Source organism: Pholis gunnellus (genome assembly GCF_910591455.1).
Source record: "Pholis gunnellus genome assembly, chromosome: 22".
NCBI lineage: Eukaryota > Metazoa > Chordata > Actinopteri > Perciformes > Pholidae > Pholis > Pholis gunnellus.
The window spans coordinates 9,738,272-9,759,078 of NC_136549.1; the positions used below are offsets into that span (position 1 = coordinate 9,738,272).

The window sequence follows — 20,807 nt, forward strand, 5'->3', positions numbered from 1 at the left end:
CTGGGTGGCTCTTTGTTGCAGTTACTCGTATCTGGTTTGTTTACATCGACAGCAGCCCGCACGATTTAAAGCTTTTAAGCCTGCTGCTTTATTTGCGTTCATGTGTTAATGCCTGGGTATATTTGTGTGTTCCAATTAAAAGTAGTTTTGTTATCGACCTGTTTAGGGTCGACCTTACATTGATAACACTAAAGAAGAAAAGGAGCAAAGATGGAGGTAGTTATATCTCTCTTTGTGTGTGTGTGTGTTTGTGTGTATGGCACATAAAGAGAGAGGGAGAGAATAAGTTATCGTTTCTGGATCATGGATTCTTTTTCTCTCGGCTCTTTCTGGATCCATACAAGTACACCTTTCGAGCAGCTACATAAAGAGAACAAGACTGGGCGAGAGGGAGAGGATCATTTCAAGTCATTAGGGCAATGATTGTTTTCCTGTTGGGTTCAAGACAATTTGACTTACAAAGTGAAACCTACCAGGCAAGAGTGAAAAGAACGGGAAAGGGAGGTGCAGGAAAGCAATATGGACACTTGGCAGGTGACTACGAAGTCATTAGGCGGTGATTATTAGGAGGTTTAACCGCTTGGAATTTCAAGATGGACATCCCCTCGAGCAAGATTGGTATCCCGAAGACTTCCTCCTCTTCATGTAATATGGTTAACGGTCATAGTTATCGCTCACTCATCTTGATACATCATGAAAATTCAAAAAGTAGGTATATTGTGCAGAGGGATCATTCAGCATTCAGTAATTTATGCAAACAGTGACGCATGCACATGAAGCTGCGTTTTTCCCCATTTCCGAGTTTTAGAGCAACGGAAACGGAGGAGTTTAGAAGCGCTACCGAAGAAAAGGTACGTTTGAGAACTCCGGGGTTACCTCGTAGTGTGGACAGCGGAAACGTAGACCTTTTTGAAAACGATGACGTAGACACCCAGGTCCGCTAATTAATTTGGTCTTCGCAGTCACGACTTGTCCTTCTCTTGATTTGTCACGCCGTCGGAAGAAAACAAAACAACAGCCTTGTTTACCGATTGATTACCACTGGTTAATTCAACATGGATCAAGGATTACAGGAGCTACAGACCTTGTTGTCTATACTATCAGCTGTTGTGCGGTTATATTCTGCATTTTATAATGTGACTACTTTCTACATGCAGAGCTGTCATTGGAGCGATTCGCAATAAGCGTGTCTACCGGCATTATCATCCCTACGGAGCGGACGACTGAAGTCACTTTTTGCAGTTTTGAGGAATGCGATGGACACAAAACGGAGGACTTTCCTTTTCTTACTCGGGCTTATTTTGTTCTGCTCTTGTGAAGTTCACAAAGAAACAAAGTAAAGTACAAAGCAAAAGTTGTTTGATAAAGTGAAACTAAAATACCTGTGATACGCACATTGAAAAGAAACTATTTCATCAATGTGTGTGTGTTTGTGTCGTTCGTAACAAGTGTATGGTTTGATGGAATATACTTTTGTTGTTTGGAGTGGTAGCTCAGTCTGGATCAGATGCTTTTCTTGTCTAACCAACACACACACACACACACACACACACACACACACACGTTGCGGTCGCCCACACGGTGTATCTTGGCCTATTCACCTTCCCCTGGCTTTGTTGGTCGTTAGTACATCCCAAAGTAGCTTTTCAAGCACAGCCGTTGCTAATGTTTATTGCCCCATCACTCTTTTACTCTCTTGTTGCTGTACTATCCTTTTCTTGTTTCCTTCTTTCATGTCTCTGTCCTTCACTCGTCGCCTCCTTTTGCTGCATCGTTCTCTCTCTCTCTCGTCTGCCTTTCACCATCCCTCTCTTCCCTCGTCGTGTGCTCTCTCCTACCACTCCTGCTCCATAAATGCATTGACTCATCACTTCATTTAGTAAGCCTTTTTCAAATTATTTTCAGTTTATCTTTTTTTTTTTTAGGTTTTGAGCAGATTGTCACATTTTTGTGGTGTATGCATTTCTAGTAGAGTCGAGTGTAATGTATCCGTTTTTCTGAAACCACTTAGCTTTTGCATTTTAGATCCCTATATACGCATATTTCAGTGTCGGACAGACGCCTTGCTCGGACACGTTTACAATTAGTTGTCATGGTTTGGTAATTTGATCTGAAGTTAAAGTCCCCCTAAGGTCCCATTTGTAAGTCCAGATCTAACAAATCAAAGACCACGTCTTACTTCCTTGCCTGCTCTTTCGTGTATAGTGCGATGTCAGCTGATGGAATTGCACACAAGGGTACCGTTTGTGATCTTAATTTCCCTTTTTGATTGTAATATTGTGTGTAAAGTTTTGGATGGATTGGTAAGCAAAGTCGGAACAGGAGAGCTTTGTCCTCCACACGAGTGTGTGTGTGTGTGTGTGTGTGTGTGTGTGTGTGTGTGTGTGTGTGTGTGTGTGTGTGTGTGTGTGTGTGTGTGTGTGTGTGTGTGTGTGTGTTTTCATGCAAGAAAATACTCTCATTGTGAGGTTATCACTTCCAGGTTATATCTCCTGCTGGGAGGCAAGATGGACTTCACCATGGGAACCGTCTTGCACTAATTAGAGGGGAGATGATGAACTCTGTACCTGCCTGCACAACCTGAGGGAGAAAGAGAAGTCGGGGATGATGAACTCATAATGACCTCAGAGAGACACAGGGAAGACGGCACTCGAGGAGTAACTTGCTTGAAGATGACGAACTTGACCGGGCATTAAGGATGGAGAGAGGAAGAGGGAACGGAGGAGGACAGAGGGGCTTATGGGAGTGGAGATGACCTTGGAGGGCGATGGAGGGAAGAACATGTGAAGAAGAGAGGAGGGTGTGGTGCAGGTGGAAGGGGAAGAGAATCAGAGGACATACATGGAGCAAAAAAAGATGGACATCGTGGCTCTGAACATGTGAGAGCCGATCGGCAGGAGATACCTGAAAAAGACAATAAGAGAGGTTGTGTTGGCGTAGAGCGATGAACTTTGCTAAACCCAGCTTAGAAGCTTAGGATGGTCCTAGTAAGAGTGGACTAGAACCATGCGGACTATAGCTGAGTAAAATGAAAAGGGAAGAGATGGAGAGACACAGAGAAGATGCGCTGACTGAGATATATCTCACACTTTACCAGGGCACCACGACCTTGAGAAGAAAGATACTGGGAGAAAACAATAACGATAAATGTTATATTGTATGGCATTAGAAAGAAAGGGATGGTAGAGAAGCAGACAGACTCTTTAACTTTAAGTTCCATCTTGAGAGAGAGAGATAGCGGAGGAGACAGGCAAATAGAGAAAGACATTGTGAAACAGTGGGCGTAGGAACTCAAAGATGCTAAACTTTCCTGGGTCAGGGCAACCTTGGGGAAGGAGAAGATGGGGGAGAGAAAGAATGTCTGACTTTCATCCAAAACAATATGTCAGAGGAGGGAGATGTCTGACTGATGATGAACATAGGTCATGTCCAAAATAATGTCGTTGAACATACATTTTTATTTTCCTATCTGTTTTGCAATTTTTATTTGATAAACAACAGGTACGGTCACAACCTTTTCTAGTGTTGGGCTACAACAGAATAGAAATGATACAGTGACACTTAAAGAGACAGCACCTGTATAGTGCGATTGGCTCTATTGATACGGAAGGTAGATGATAATAGTCCTGGCTATAGAACCGGGGCTATCTGAGTCACTCAGCATGACAGAGCGGCAAAACCAAGTGAACAGTTATCTGAGGGCTGCAGCTGCACACTGAAGCAGTCAGGGAAATGTGTATCGCTGAACTGTTAACGGGGCCTTTACATAACAGGACATTTTGGGAAATAGGCTTTAGAGCTGCAACTTTGATAATCAATTACTTAATTTTAGTCATTTTTCGAGGAAAAAAAAAAGCCAAACCATTTGCAGGTTGCAAATATTCAAATATGGGGTCATACACATAAGTGACAGGAATATATTTTGCGTATATCAAGCTATCTAAATGCACTATTCCCATTAGACATTGAGGTAGCGGCATGAGGCGCTTAGCATAGTGTAGCATAACGAATGGAAGTCGTGGAAAAGAGTTAGCCTGCCCATGTCCAAAGTCTGCATGTCAACATGTCTAAAAGTCACCGATTAACACTGTACATCTTTCGCTTTAGAGGGCGTTGCCTAGTGTAAGTATATCTGGTACAGAGGTTTGGAGAAAGCCAGGCTCACTGCTTCCAGCCATCGTGCTAAGCTAAGCCAATCGCCTCCTGGCTCGTCGCGTCATACCCGACAGTGGCGTCGACCCTCTCGTCGAGCTCTCTGCAAGAAAGCGAAGACTTCTCTGAATATTACATTATTTCACGCCCCGGTCTTCTGTGTGTTCACGTCCGTCCCTCTGGCACACAGACACGGCCATCGCTCCTTAGACTCGCACGTAATCTCCTACTTACTACCTGCTGCTCCCTTTACAAGCAACAGGTAGTAAGTAGGAGATTATAGACACTGCGGCCAACCTTGTGCAGGTGGCATCACCTTCGCTACATTGGTAGTGTGCTCCCTTGCAGTGAACACCACCATGAGAAGCAATTCACACCCACTGTAAGCTGCAGGTGTATACTTGGCTGGTTTAGAGAATGACTGACAGCCCAAACAGAAAGTCAGAACATATACTGTCAATTTACTGACATGCAGACTGACAGCTCATTTCTTGAGTGTATATATATAGCCTGTATTCCTCCAAATAGGTGTTACTCTCTTCATTATCTTCCCAGTGTTCTGTATTACCTCTTGCAAATGCGACGGACTAATTTCTGCCAGGGGCTCATTCAGTGAATACACTTTTAGATGAGAAAGCAGAATAAGAATAGGCAGATATAAAAGCAATCACACAGAACGCCAACACGGATACAGTAGACAGGCCAGACATGTATCCACACAGACACGAAAAACAACCTCGGATTGGAGAGTTGAATTGAGTTTGAGGAATACAAGAGACGGGAATAATAATTCGTTATTGCATATCCTAAGACACCACTAAATCTCACATCTCTGCAGCTTTTTTTGACACCAAAGATATATATACATATATATGCATCCTGTCATGAATGTCTTGTTGAGGGAGATTAGATTTAACCGGATACAATGTGAGTCTGTCAGCCAGAAAAATGCAAGCGCACCTAATCTGCATTGCACATGTGCTAGGCTTTAGCATACATGCCATCCTGTACTGTTGGGATGGATGGAGGGATGAAAAATGAACAGTGGAGGGTTATGGATGTGTTGACTTACATAGCCGCTGTGTGTGTGTGTGTGTGTGTGTGTGTGTGTGTGTGTGTGTGTGTGTGTGTGTGTGTGTGTGTGTGTGTGTGTGTGTGTGTGTGTGTGTGTGTGTGTGTGTTTATGGCTTTGTCCTTTTGAAGGGAAGAGTCGAAAACGCTGGAAAGTTCTCGTATAAACTGAAATAGTTGCTGCAGGACACTACTTATGCGTAATATAACATAGGGCTGTATCTCATGGGTTACTACAAACGTCTGAAACTATAGTGTAATATCGTCATCGTTACTATTCGCCCTCTCCTTTCCTGTGCCAAGTCCGGTAATGTAACTCCTTGTTTCTCGTTTTGTTTATCTCTCCTCTCCCTCGCTCTCATTCCCCCTAAATTGTATTTCCATCCCCCGTCCAGAGTGTTTTGTCTCTTTTGATCACTTTTATAGTGGCCCCTCTCCCTCTGCTTTTATCGCTTTTGTTTTCACTTTTCTCTCTTTCCTTTTTTTTTTTCCCCCCCTCAGACTGCAGCAAACGCAGATCATGACACAGATGGAGGCTTCTTAAATGAGTTTTCTGTAATTACTGGTGATTGCCATACAAAGCTGTTTTGTGTTTTACAGTCTGCTTTCGCACATTAGTTGGTTTGTCTGAATAAAGTGTCTTCAGTTAAAAATCCTCTTTTTTTTGTTTGGCTCCTTCTCGACGGTCTTTCCTTTGTTCTGGTCCTCCCTTAATTCCACTTTCACTATTTAGCCAATGTTTCATTGTTATTGCCAGTAAGATCGAGATCCTCTTCGCACATGTACTGTTTCGTTTGCCTGTTCCGCTCTGTTTCTCTCTGACAAACTATCTCCCTGTCTGCCTGTTTCCCCTACTCAGCCGAGGCATAGTGATAACAGAAAGGCTGATAAAAGCAGAAAGGTTTAAGGGCTAAGGATGGATAGACAGAGGGAGAAGGGGAGAGTCGGAGTACTTTGGAAATGCGCAGAGGAAAGGATGGGAGAAAATGGGTAGTTTTGAGATAGAGTGGTGAGATAAAACAAGGCTAGAAGGTAAATAGAGAGAGGAAGGAGAAACAGCTGCTGTGGAAGCAGGGCGGGTTGGCCGTCAGCATAGCTATTCAGCGAGCGGTGAAAACTGGCTCGCAGGATGCCGCAAATAGACTGCAAAAGGAGTCAATTTATGTGATAGAAAATTCAGAAAGGAGAAGAAAGGAGTGCGGAAATAAGCCACGGAGGTCTGGATTCAACCAGCTGCTCAGTTTCAGGTACTTCCTCTCACCGGAGACTATTGTGAACCTGGCATTATTTTTTGTGGGATGAGTTCAGGCTTTATTATTGCTTTTCTTCTGTCATTTCTTATTCTCTTTCACTGTCCGCCGTCTCGTTCTCTCACGCAGATGGGAGCCTGTTGGCAAAAGCTCAGAGCAGACACACACGGACCCATGTTTTATTAATGCGCGCCGCATTGTTGTCTTTGCATCCATCTCCCCCGTCATAAACATTTAGACTCTGGTGTGAAGACTTGCTATTCACCCTTAGTGTTGCCAAAGTGAACCAGGCAAGGCTGAGGGCTTTATAGCAGCCCTTCTGCTTCTTCCTCTCTAACTTTTTTCTCTCCATCCGTCTCTCTTTTTATACTTCTTTTGTCTCACTGTCGCTCTAGCTCCAGTGACAGGGGGGGGGGGGGGGGGGGCGGTTGTTCGTACACTCTCGGCCCTCTCGGTTTCTATCTCCATCTCTGTCAGCCAGGGAAGTTTTTAAGGCCGATGCTAATAGACATTCTCAAACAGTTCTGTAGTTCTGTAGCTCCCCATCCATTTTTTTTCCCCCTTTGTCTGTCAAACTAAGAAAGTTTGGAGTCTTTTCAGTTTGCCGGATATGTGATATTCGCACATATTCTCCCCTGTTCACCCTCATTTTCCCTCTCTTCTTTTGCTTTTATCCGATCCTTGTGTGTGTGTGTGTGTGTGTGTGTGTGTGTGTGTGTGTGTGTATCTGTCAGATAGACAGTGTTTGATGCTTTCCCTTTGACCTGTTACTCTCCTTTTTTTACTTCTATGGTGCTCTGTCACTCATTTTCCTCCATATTTTTTCTTTTTCTTTTCTTCTCTCTTATTCTGCCTCTAGCTGTTAGAGTTGCTGGCTTAATATTGAGACTTTTCTGATGTCTTGCTCACTTTTTATCCCTATATCTCTTATATCTCTTATTAATTTCTTCTTTTCAGATTCGGATTGCTTGCGACTGACATTGAATGCACCGAAACGTAGCGGCAAAGCAAATCAATTCTTCATCTACCTTCCTGTGCCAGTGTTAGTGTTCCACTCTCATTCTCCTTCCGCGGGTTTGTCTCCGTCTGCCAGTCCATTTCAGCTCGAATTAAATTCACCGTGGCTTCGTTGCATGAAACCTTTCATGCGTTCGTAGATATCCTGTTACATTATCACAGCAAAAGGTGAACTTCCCTTGCAAATCAAGAGGGACCTTGTTGGTTTCTCTTTGATTCTCGGTTGTTGATCCCCCCCAAAGGGAAATCCTCTGACTCTGCAGGGAAGCTATACAGAGCAGTGCCTCTGGCAGGCGGGGGAACGTTCTCTTGCTCAGGGACACTTCAGCAGAGCATATGCCAGTGTCACCGTGGTGCTTTGCAGTTGCAGTGAGAAGAAACCTGCGGAGTTGAACTAAGTCTAGGAAAACGTACGCTTGCACTTCCAAACACGCGCACACACACACACATGCTCGCTCTCCTTCAACTGGAAGTGTTCAGCCATTCTCACCACGCTCGAGCTGTCTAATCCGAGTACCCAACCTCCGCCCGAATTAGAAATGAAACTCATGGATTTCGCTGTTATTTCCCCTCAGAGGGAGTGAGACAATTCATTGTGTTAACACGCATCTGCCCCCCCTGGCCTTTTTATAGCACCTCCTGTGTGATTTAGCAACTTGTCAGCTTGCTTTAGGTTATGCAAAATGAATGAATAATGAGAAATTAGCTTTAGAAGAATTGACCTCACAGAACAGGTATTTTAAGGTGGAATACTGACAATGTAATCAGTAGTTTAGTAAAAACATGTGTTCCTGTTAAAGGTCATTTACAGAAGACTGTAATGAATAATATATAATTGTTAGTTTGAATTGGTTCTGGCAAAATGTTGGATAAGGAAAATGTTTCTTCAAAATGGAACCCGATGTGCATAAATGTGATAAGAAAAGTTGAGAAAGACATCAATGAAACACAGATGGCAGTGATAAACTACCACAATGCACGCAAAGCAACATGATTTATTGAACAATGCCTGTCAAATGCTTATTTAGTTAGCGAATAACGTCTGTGTCGACGTGGAGAAACACGTGTCCGCTTACACGTTGTGTGACTCTAGTGTGGTTGTTTGTGTGGGAACAAAAAATGTGTTTAACTGTCAGCTTATGTCAGAGACATTTCTCTTCTTTAGTGCAGCACCTGGCTTTGAACAACTGAACGTGTGAGCTATGACTACAGAATGAGGCGGTAGTGTGTTGCCAGGGTCATGGCAACTAAATCGAGAGAGGTTGATACATGTTTGTATGTAACTGGCTCCCACACCGATAACGCTGTGCAGCCAGAGCACATCAACACGTTCAACACAGCTTTTACACTTGTATTTTCATGCCGCTCAAGCTGGCGAGAACCGCGGCCGCAGACGCTACGTTTTCCGGTTCTCCATCCGTCCGTCCGTCCCGTTCTTGTGAACACGGTATTGTGCGGAAGCTGAGAGGGAATATCTCCAACCTGGCACAAACATCCACTCGACCTCAATGATGGACTCATTTAGAATTCGGTCATGTCACTACGACTCAAGAATGATGACGCTAATTATGACAATTTCACACAAGTGTCTGAAAGGACAAGATGATGACATTTTCTACTGACTGTGTAGCAGAGGCATATAGTACAGCCAGAAGGCTTTGATTCTAGTTCTCCTAAATCTTTTACTCGCCCAACAGACGCCATCATTTGGCCGTGATGAAATGTTCTCGAAGTGAAACAATAAAAGAATGCGTGGTTATTTTATGGTCGTTAGTTTGAGCTGCATTGTAGCGACTCAGTAAAACGTGCCCCTGTTGCGCATATGCTCAACCAATAATATCCTTTTTTTCTAGAAATAGGTGCGAGTAAACACAACGAAACCCCCCCCCCAAAAAAATGAATTAGGCCAGTAAGCCTGTCCATGTATCGCTGAAACCAAAACATTAATCAGAACCGATGAGAGGTTGTCCGCTACCTGTTTTCCCAAAATATTGGCTGATGCTGCCAGCTCCTGTCATGCCTATTATATGTGTGTTTGCAGTAATTGCGGTTGCTTTTTAAAACTGCGCCGTCTTCATCCGCCCTACTCGGAAAGCATGAACAAATGGTACAAACACCATGAGATTGAATTATCATTTTCTACTCGAGGTAACCACCGCTTTCAGAGCAAATAGTCCGTTTTTTTTTTCGTGCTGCTTAATTTATAGTACCTTGCCTGCATGTCTCCGCGCCAAACATTTAGTTGCTGCGTCCCTAACTCGCTCTAATGAGGCATGATTGGTGCAAAGGAAAAGCTAGAAGATAGTCAGCCAACATGAGACTGATGAGGAAAATATGACATTTCATCACTGGGTGAGAAATAAACCTTTTTGTGTTGTTTTTTTTTACGGACCAATCAAGTAAGCTCAAATAAAACAGGGCAGGCCCTTGTTGGTGAGCTTTGTATAATCTCTGATGACTTGTATAATAACTTAATTGCCTCTCCTTGCTTTTGTTACTGTCTATGTTGGTTTTCCCCCTTATTGCTTCCTTTCATTTTATACTAGAAATTAGTGCAAGGAAGGCCAAATGGAGGGAAATTGAGGGAGAGAGGGGTGGCCTGCATGGGGGGAGGGGGGGGAGACCAAAGCAGTTTAAGATGGATTGAAAACAAGGGAAGAAGGGTGTCAACCAAGGAATTGATTGAGTAAACAGAGGAAATAGGAAGACAGGGAAGGACAAAAGTGTGGGACCGAGAGTTGGTACAAAACCCACTCACAAAAGGACACCGCAGTGAACGACAATAGAGGAGAATACGAGAAAGAGGATTGAAAGAAAATGTGGGGGCTGTAGTTTTCACTCTGTTGGGCACGACTACGTGTCCTGTGACTAACCCTCACCCTCTCACTTGGAATGAGGTAAACAGAAAAAGAAAAAACCCATTTGTGCTTTATGCCTGCTCATTTCCCAGAAAAAGGAAGGGAAAGTGAGAGATGATTAAAAAAAAAGATATGAAGATCTGGCGGACAAGAGGGAGAGAGAGAGGAAGATGAATTGAGACGGAGGGAAGGGGTGGTGAGCGATCGGGGAATGCATGCAGAGAAATGAAGTTGCTTGTCAGCTTGAAAAGGATTGAGAGCGCAAGGGCGGTAATGTGTTGAGATGTTGTTTTTATTTGGCTACTGGGGGCGTTGTTGGATCTCTTGTTGGTGTTTCCGGTAGGTTGCGGCACGTCACTCTGTTGCTAGGTGGTCACGATGGTGTCGTTGTGTGATTGGTTTCTACGGTGTTTGGTGATATGTTGTAATTTAGGCCGCCACAATTTGAGGAAAACTGGCAATGTGCGATAGCATTGTTCGGTATTGCGCTGAAAATATGACTTTGTGATTAATATGGGTGCATATTAGCGGTACATCTTTAAATTAAGAGGCAGATTCGAATTGAATGTTTTGAATAGAACTCGGTCCAGAGCAGCAACAGTAAGTCACTAAAGAAACTCATTCATATTTGACTGGAAACGGATCTGAAATTCCATCAAAATAAATAATATTCCTGGTCATTTCTCCTATCCTCTGTCCTCGTGTCCTCTGTCCTACTCCCTCTGCTGAACATTAAGACTACGTACACACAGCTTTGGTTTTAGCTTGTGTAGGGGAGGGTTACACTTAATGAGGAAATAAAATAATAACACAGAGGCTCTGTAGTCTGCACCAATAACACAAACAACTTTATTACTCCAACCTTGTCAACGGCACACTTCACCGCTACACGTTACTTCTGTTCCCCATTCGGTCTACAGCTCCAGGGCCCGTTTAATAACAGGTTGCAGGAAACCAGCCCGAAATTGGTAGTCAGGTAGCCTTTTGCAATGTGTTAATTATTTATTTTCATATCGGGATGATGACCATATTTCAGTCAGCACTGTTGCATTTGTAGCACTGGCTAATATGCTGGAATCAAATCAATGCGGCCCGGGTTATAAAGAAGTCAAACTAATGGTGCCCGTTCCTACTGCGGGGCGCAGAGAGTTGCCAGAAGACCTCATTGCAGGTTTGAGGGAAAAGACGACATTGGAACAGCATCCATTAGTTTAGTGTGTGTGTGTGTGTGTGTGTGTGTGTGTGTGTGTGTGTGTGTGTGTGTGTGTGTGTGTGTGTGTGTGTGTGTGTGTGTGTGTGTGTGTGTGTGTGTGTGTGTGTGTGTGTGTGTGTGTGTGTGTGTGTGTGTGTGAGAGCAGGGATATTAAAGTGGAAGGTGTAATAGTTACAGTCGGACATGTCACACTTCTCGCAGAAACGAACCTCAGGCATAATGTGTGGTAACAATAAGAGATCGAGACCTCTACTTTTGTTTCTCTATGGATTTAATCTTCCTCCATTCATCTTTGTCTCTCTCTCTCTCTCTCCATTAACCTCATTCTTGCTCATTCTCTGACTTCTACCCATTATATGTATCCCTCGTTACTGATGACAGTGAGAGTCTTTACTAATCTGACTGCTCTTTTCACCTTTATTTCTCCTCTTCTTGTCGCTCTTTCAATTCTGTTTTTTTTGAAAAATCTCAAACACTTTCTCCTTTTTCAGCCTCTGTTTTCGTTCTCTTGGTCCATTTGCAGTATTCATCCCCACACCGTTTCCCCCGTGCTTTGCCTCAAACCGGGAACTGTATTTATACGTCGCGCTGTATCGATGACTTATATTATGCAGGTGGAATTTCCATAATGCGGTGCTTTTTCCACATCCTCACTGTAATTGGATTTCCTTTATGCTCTGCCAGATTCAGCAATCTGATTTGATTGTATTGCTACATAAAAGACACAAAGTGAGTAAGCGAGAGAGGGAGACGGATAAAAGGTTTGTGTTCAGCCTTATTGATAGTGAGAAAACTAAACCTTAGAGGACACATAAACGTATCCATGCGTGTGAATTATTCAATCACTCTCTACAACACACACACACACACACACAACACATCCTAGATTAAAGACCGGGGACTCTTCTTGTTTCACCTCTGCTCATTAACACATCGCCTGAGGAATTGATATGTTCCCCTCGTATGTAGTTTGTGAATTTGTTTTGGAGCATGATGTGTTATTCCATATATAAATTGTTATATATTAAGAAGATGTGATATTTGCAAACATATATTGATAGTTTAATTCACTGGTTCTCAACACGGGGGTCCAAACCCCCCACTAGTGGTCGCCAAAGCTTCACAGGGGGGGTCGGGAGGCCTCATTGATTTTAAGGGTGTAAGACAATTTAAAAACAGCTAATTAACTAAAGCTACCCTAACTTTGTACTGTTTGGGTTAATTATGTGAAGGATATGAAACATCCATAAAATGTCACTTGGTCACAGCTTTACAGTGCGCTGCATGATAGAAAAGGGGTCCCTTCAGGAAAAAGAGACCCACTACTGACGAACAATGTGTAAATGTTTTCTTTATTTTTAAGCACTTTACTCTTTCAACACATACATGGGAAGCATTTAGGCAATATTTACGTGGTTTGTACCCTTGTCTTTCAAAAAGCATTTTAACAGTGTTCACTGCGTGCGTTGTAACGCAGCAAGAAATTATGATTATTCAGTATTTATCTGTCTTCATTTCTTCCGATGAAATGCAGCTGCAAGATGATACATATTCCCATATTTTATCAAAGACCCCCCCCATCGACTAACCTTTATCCTTCTTCTTCAGGAGTTGTGCTCATTCTTGTGGGGATCAATTAAGAACGGAACCATTGGCGCACACATCAAAATGTAACTGCATCACATTAAACAACTAATGTCCCCTCTCTCCAACATCTTCTGTGTTTGATCCAGGAAGTGCCGGTACACCAGTGGTTTTTAATGAGAACGGAGACGCCCCAGGGAGATACGATATCTTCCAGTACCAGATCACCAACCGGTCTACTGCGGAGTACAGAGTCATTGGCTCCTGGACCAATAAACTACACCTCAAAGTGAGATTTTTCATGTGTTTTCGTCTCTCTATCTGCAATTGTTCTAGGAGCTGACTTCTGTGTCGTACAGGGGAGAAAAAAAAGCCTTTTAGAGTAATCCAAAATGTGTTTTGATTTGAATGGTTTATCGAAGCTTGCGAGGCATTATAGACCGCATGCCTTGGCGGGATGAAAGTTCAACATCACTTCAAGCAGCTGCCATGATGTCAAAATCCGCTGCCGCTTTGCTGGAGTTGTTTTGAGTTGTTGCTTTCGTTCAGACGCGAAACTTAGCTGGAATTTAGCATTTTTACAAGAAAGTGTGAATGCTGTCAGAATGCTGCATGTTGTGCAGGGACATACTCACACTGACACACACCCACACAAGGTCACCCACACACACACACACACCCACTGGCACCAAAACTGAAGCATACACTTGAGCATCAGATCCGTCCATGCAAAAAAAAAACTGGAATCCCATTGTCTTAGTCTGTCTCACACACACACACACACACACACGCACCTATACACACAAACTCCTTGAGCACCTCGGTATGCTTGGTGTTCTAAATCCACCCAGGACTTCATTAGAAAGGCCAGATGACAGATGAGAAGACTAATAGACACGAAGTGCTTTCTGCCTGATTGATGGCCTGACTGAGAGAGAGAGAGAGAGAGAGAGAGAGAGAGAGAGAGAGAGAGAGAGAGAGAGAGAGAGAGAGAGAGAGAGAGAGAGAGGAGAGAGAGAGAGAGAGAGAGAGAGAGAGAGAGAGAGAGAGAGAGAGAGAGAGAGAGAGAGAGAATAGTTAAGTCACACATGAATGGACACTTTGACAGTAGACAAATTAACAGATGCATTTGATTTGTTTCACAATCCAGTTGGGTTTGAAGGCACAGTGGCAGATGTGGCGATGGCAGCATGGTGAAAGTTTTCACGATCAACAAACTGTTTGAATGCTCATCAGTATGAAGTCAGGACGGCGCCGTGCAACTGGTAAAGCGCACGCTTTACTTGTCACAGCTATCATCGTGTAATTTAGGTAATACAGGGAAGGGAGGTTCACAGCTGGGTCCATGTTTTTTTTTGTTGTTGTTGTGTGGTGCATGTTTGACGGTTATTGTTGCAAAATTAGGTGTCTGTATGTAATAATTCTGCAAGAACTGTTAAAGCCTTGAATGAAGAAAAGTTTTAAACAATTTACACTTCTACACACACGAGAGTATTTCTCCTGACGGACATTTTAGCAGTACTGAACAGCCTGTAACCCAATATCGTTGCTCAAATGCTGCAAGTGTGTGTGTTTCTATGTGTGTCAGTGATCAAATCAAGTCCATTTTCTCTGTCCCTGATGAGTTTTTCCTCTTAACTAGTTTTGTTGGACTGGTACATCGTGTGCCTGTTTAAAACAGTAACGCTCCATTTTACTCGGCACCCTCGGCAACGGATGGAAGCTCAGGGACTGGGTATAATTACGAAAACTCACACACATAACGACAAATTGAAACTCACACATAGCAGACATACGGAAAGCTCAGGGAATCGCAATAATGCCAGCATGACACGAGCGCAAACAAACAAAATGCACACATGTTGGAACATGTGCGCGCACACACACACACACACACGCACACAAACAGAAGGAAATACAGATGGCCTATTTGTGCCAGATCTGATTATGGTCTGATTGCTGGCTTCCAGACTAGCTGTGGTGTTAGTTTCGTGCCCGGCAGCGCTCAGGAAAACGATCAGAGGATCTTCTTCTGCTAATTGCTCTCCGAGTTGCCCCGAATCCACACTTTCTGCAGGTACAGAGTCTTGCAGGGCTGTTAACACAAAGTAATGTCAGCTGCAGCAGATGGCGGCTAATCTTTTGTGTCGCATGACATCCCACAAGAAGGTGGGGAAGTTTTGATAATGCCACATGCACTTTCAGACAAAGACAAAACAAAATCTTCTTTTGTCATATGGGACAGATCTCGCACCTTTTTTTGTCTTATTGTCGCTCTTGTCTCCTCACCCCTTCCTTCTCCAGGTCGAGGCCATGCGTTGGAAGACAGGCGACCCGTCTCTGCCGCCCTCTGTGTGCAGCATCCCGTGCCGCGCGGGCGAAAGGAAGAAAGTGGTCAAAGGCGTGCCGTGTTGCTGGCACTGTGAGCGCTGCGAGGGATATCACTTTCAGGTAGATGTCTGGAGACGTACAGGCCACCAGGACTTGCTGTTGGCTTTGTTGGAATTATATCATTCACCTGTGATGTAGAACTTCAAGGCTTGTCTCTGTTTTGTTGTTTTCCTGCTGTATTCATCGTGAATTTGGCACAAACTTAAAAAGAAAGAACACAAAAAAAGCTTCCGTTTAACAGCAAGATTCTGCCGTGTTGCAAGTAGCTCAGTTGGTCAAGAACATAATGCTAATAAAGTACCATGGCGCAGGATTTTAGCCACTTTGTTGTGTGTAGTGAGGCTCGGCATAACATTGCAGATGGTATCTGAGTATATGGATGAACCATTTGTGGGTGTTTGCTGTAGGTGTTTTTCATTAAAAACTGTATGCTGTCTGAATACTTGCATTACACGGTTCACAGCTTGCAGGCAGAAAAATACACCTAAAACATAATTCACTTTTTGTCACTCAATCACTGAGGAGTTAGCAAATATTTACAAAGCCATGTACTGTTAAAATTGTCTACTTCAGAATATAAAACCAAACAAGTCACAGTCCAGCGTGATCCATCCTGGTAATGTATTCTGCTGATCAATTACAAAGTGTTTTTGTAGAAATATATGAAAAAAAACCCAGTTATTGACTTTTTTGCATCAATGTAAGCGCTTCACTCTCTATTCATCTTGTTACTTTAAAATAACAACATGAACAGAGATTTCTCTGACTGATAAATGGCCTTGATTGTTTTGCCTCTCAAAGCTCATAGCCTAACCGGTTCACTTCGGTAAACTTGATCTGTCAATTGAAATGGAGGATTCTACCAGATGCCTAACCTTGGCGGAGCTTCTAAAGCCACAACTGGTTGCATTTGTTGGACTCAACTATGCGATTTGTTTGCAATGACAACACTTTGACATAATGAACACATTAGTCTCCGCCTGCATCTGCTCTCTGACAGCTGCTGCCTGCTTACTCTTAACTCTACGGTAGAGTTCTGTCCCTCGGGGACAGGCGTTTGTCTTCCAACTTATCTCAGGCAATCAAAAGAAAGCCACTTAGATGGCCCATTTGGGATTTATCTAAGCAGGAAGAACCCCACAGATGCTATTATAGCCAATGGAAGTACATAAGCACGTACTCATTTTTTCAGATACATGCATTTGCTGTAACATCAATAAACTGTCAACACATTTACAGTAGATTTGGGATCTTAGTAGATTGGAAAATAGCGAACGAGTGTTCAAAAATGTATATCATGTGCGAGTCAGATGACACGCGATGGCTCAGCCTCAACTGATGAGTAAAGTAATCAACTGTGAGTGATTCACAGTATATTTGCATACATTTGGGAGCGACTGCGTTTACAGATTTACCACATTGTGTGTCGAGTTTGGAAGCAAACATTGGGAATTCAGTGTATATCTGTGGGAGCTCTAGACAGACACAGAACAGTCTTTACTTTACACTGTCCAAAAACTGTCCCTCCCCCCAGGCGTCCGAGTTCACCTGTGAGCTGTGTCCATACGAGATGCGGCCCGATGCCAACCGCACTGGCTGTGTTCCCATCCCGATCATCAAGCTGGAGTGGCACTCCCCCTGGGCCGTCGTCCCCGTCTTCATCTCCATGCTGGGGATCATCGCCACCTCCTTTGTCATCGTCACTTTTGTCCGGCACAACGACACTCCCATCGTGCGGGCGTCGGGGCGGGAGATGAGCTACGTGCTGCTGACGGGGATCTTCCTGTGCTACGCCATCACCTTCCTGATGATCGCGGCGCCCGACGTGGGAGTGTGTTCCTTCCGGAGGATTTTCTTGGGCTTGGGGATGTGTTTCAGCTACGCCGCGCTGCTCACCAAGACCAACAGGATACACCGCATCTTTGAGCAAGGGAAGAAGTCTGTGACGGCACCCAGGTGAAGAATACGCACGCCATGTCATGACACACACACACTGTGTTTGCCCTGTGGGTTGTCCAGCACAGGTAGATTTCCATGAGTGTCGTAGCACTGAAGGTCACTGTAAGTGTGTTCTTTCTTTGCACTCAGAGATGTGTGTGTGTGTGTGTGTGTTATCACATGAAGACCTAACCCCCACTTCTTCCGTACTGAGCTGCCTGCAATCATTATTCATCATTTATTTCTCATCCATTATTAATGAGAGTCATGAACTCACACTCACCTATTGCACTGTTTGCACTCAGTACGAGTGACTCTCGGAGAGAGCATCAACTAAGTGACTAAAATGTTAATGCGGTATTTAATAGTGCTCAGGTTCATGTCCGTGCCACCCAGATGGTCGTCTGTCTTTCCTTCAGCACCGTCCATTTGTAAGAGTTAGTGTTATTGTCCTCCTATGACTCATGCATTTTCTAGAAAGACTAGAAAATAAGCAAATGAAACTAAAATGCAAAAAATGGAAACACAATTGAGGTAAGGACACCGTGAGATGCAGAATGCTGCAGGGGATTTGAGGATCGTTTCAGGTTTCAGTGTGTGTGTTGTTCCTCCAGGTAGTCGGGCACTAAGCATCCTTTGAGCCTGCGAGCTTGAAGGAGCTGGTTGTTTCTTCACTACAGTGGAGAGTGACAATATAGGTTTTCTTGTTGGGTATTATTCCCCCCCCGTTTCTTTTCTCTCTGCCATCCTATATGGTCATCACTTTCCTTCTATCCAGTGCTATATGTAAGGCGTCTCCTCACTAACCACATTTATTCTAGTGTGGCTTCATGTACTATAATATACTGCTGCTGGCAGGTCTCGACCTTTTAGATAATATGAAAACAGCCTTTTTTTCCAGAATGACGAACAAGGATTCTTTTGTTTAAAAATGTATTTGTAAAACACTTTATTGCCCAAAAGGAAAAATCTAATCTTATAGAAAATTACATTATGCACAAGAATCTAATCCTTTTAATGCGGCAGGAACACATTTTCAAGTGCAGGGAACCTCCAACTCACATCAGTAATCGTCTCCTTCCCAGGTTCATCTCACCTGCCTCCCAGCTCGCCATCACCTTCTCACTCATCTCCGTTCAGCTGCTGGGGGTCTTCGTCTGGTTCGCGGTGGACCCTCCCCACACGGTCGTGGACTACGGCGAGCAGCGGACCCAGGATCCCACGTCGGCGCGCGGCGTCCTCAAGTGCGACATCTCGGACCTGTCCCTCATCTGCTCCCTGGGTTACTCCATCCTGCTGATGGTGACGTGCACGGTTTACGCCATCAAGACACGAGGCGTGCCCGAGACCTTCAACGAGGCCAAGCCCATCGGATTCACCATGTACACCACCTGCATCATCTGGCTGGCCTTCATACCCATCTTCTTCGGCACGTCACAGTCCGCAGAGAGGGTAAGTGTGTGAGCGCTTTCTGTCATTTCTCTTTGTGTCAATGCTGCTAAATACACTACCTGACCTGCATACCTTAACTGCTGTCTTTTTACATTTTCTTTATGAACTACAGTCTACAGAGAGTGTGAGTATATTGCAGATGTCTGTATGTCATCCCCATCATCTTTCGTCTGCAAAGAGGATGAAACCATGGTGTGTGTGTGTGTGTGTGTGTGTGTGTGTGTCTGTCTACTAGTCTGCGCGTCTATCTGTTGGATTACCCTGTAAATGACCTGTTTGGGATTTAAAGCAATTTTCTCTGAGACAACACAATCTACAGGAAAGACGACTACAGAGGGGAATTCTGTGCATGTGTGGTTGCAGGATTTTACTTAATGAATGGCTATAGAAGACTTCTGTGTGATACTAATGCACATCTGTGTGAAATATCTTTCATAAGATGACAATTCACTGACAGGCGGGGTTGTGACGGTGTGGTTCATGGGCTTCCTGTGAGCTTGATGAGCCCATTCTGCAGTATTATTACGTTTTTGGAATCACTTTTGGAGTCATACATTTGCATGTATTGCTATGGCAAAACGTCTGCTCTCTCTCTCTCTCTCTCTCTCTCTCTCTCTCTCTCTCGCTCTCTCTCTCTCCACCAGACAACTTTTTTTGGGAGATCAAAACTCCGCACTTGGCACTGAAAGATACGTTTTTTCAAATTGTAGCTATACTAATGGCTCAGAGTCCAAAATCTCCTGACAATCCCCAGTGAGTACAAGAGGATTTTCTGTCTGGCTGATTGACTCGATCCATGCCTGGGTCCAGGCTTTTAGAGGCTTGTACTGTACTGAGCTTATTCCTCCTACCTTTAGTCAATTATTGATGGCTGTGAGGTGGATGTGAGTGAGATATAAGGTGAAAGTGTGTGTGTGTGTGTGTGTAGGGGGGGGGGGGGGGGGGGGGGGCAGCCTTTACAAGGTTGAGGTTCTGCCTTATGAATGATGGTTTCATTATGGATGCACAGTACATTATCCGCATGCATATTGTGTTTTATTTGATGTTTAATGTTATTCCAAGTCCCAAGATGAATCTCAGGGGTCACGGAAATGTTAGTGTTAGTCACCACAGCGACGAGAGGTCCTTCGTAGCCATAACTGGCCACCGACCATGTGATGCAGTTTGCTGCTGCAACACAATGTGAGGTTAGCCATGGACAGACATAGAGGTGTACACTCACTCAAGGACACACGCACGGACACGCACGGACACGCACGGACACGCACGTGCGCAAGCGATCGCGTGATTTCACTGGCGGAGTTTAAAAAGCGCTTATTGCTTTAACGGCTCATTGCTCCGGTTCACATTAAGACCATAACCTGTGAAGAGGTGTCACTCACAAGTGCTGTAGCTATCGCTAGGGAGCAGTAATCAGATATGTAAGTAATTGAATGATTGTGTGAGGTGTCCTTTCATCTTATCAGTTTAAAATCAGAGGGTTTAGGAAGCATACGTACGTGAGCTCGTAACGATACAGTACACACACACACAGTAAACCGTTGTGTTTACTTGCACGCGATTTATTGATTCTTTTTTTTTTTGATAGTGCGCCTATATTCTAGTTTTAACAATAACACCTTTCGTACACTCATTGAGATTCAAGATGGCAGATGTCACAGGCTATACATCACTGCGCTAAACCTTTGTGCACACACATACAGTAGTTGATAGATACGCAGTGAACAGGCGCGGTGGTGAACAGACAGATAAGCACTGTAGCATTCACAGGTTCAAGAAATATGCAAGTAAACACACACACACACACACACACACACACACACACACACACTGTAGAGATACAAATCACAAACCCCAAGCTGTTGGAAAGAAATTAATCAA

General features: G+C 43.9%; 1 protein-coding gene across 1 annotated transcript in view; it reads left to right on the forward strand.

Annotated features, from left to right (window-relative positions):
• Nucleotides 1-20,807, forward strand: part of grm8a (glutamate receptor, metabotropic 8a) — a gene marked incomplete at both ends in the record, with an annotated part of 181,082 nt that overhangs the window by 143,713 nt on the left and 16,562 nt on the right. The window contains 4 exons of the mRNA XM_079184052.1: nt 13,295-13,434; nt 15,450-15,596; nt 17,071-17,492; nt 18,560-18,926. Of these exons, the coding sequence (XP_079040178.1) occupies nt 13,295-13,434; nt 15,450-15,596; nt 17,071-17,492; nt 18,560-18,926 (1,076 nt within the window). The remainder of the gene's footprint in view (nt 1-13,294; nt 13,435-15,449; nt 15,597-17,070; nt 17,493-18,559; nt 18,927-20,807) is intronic.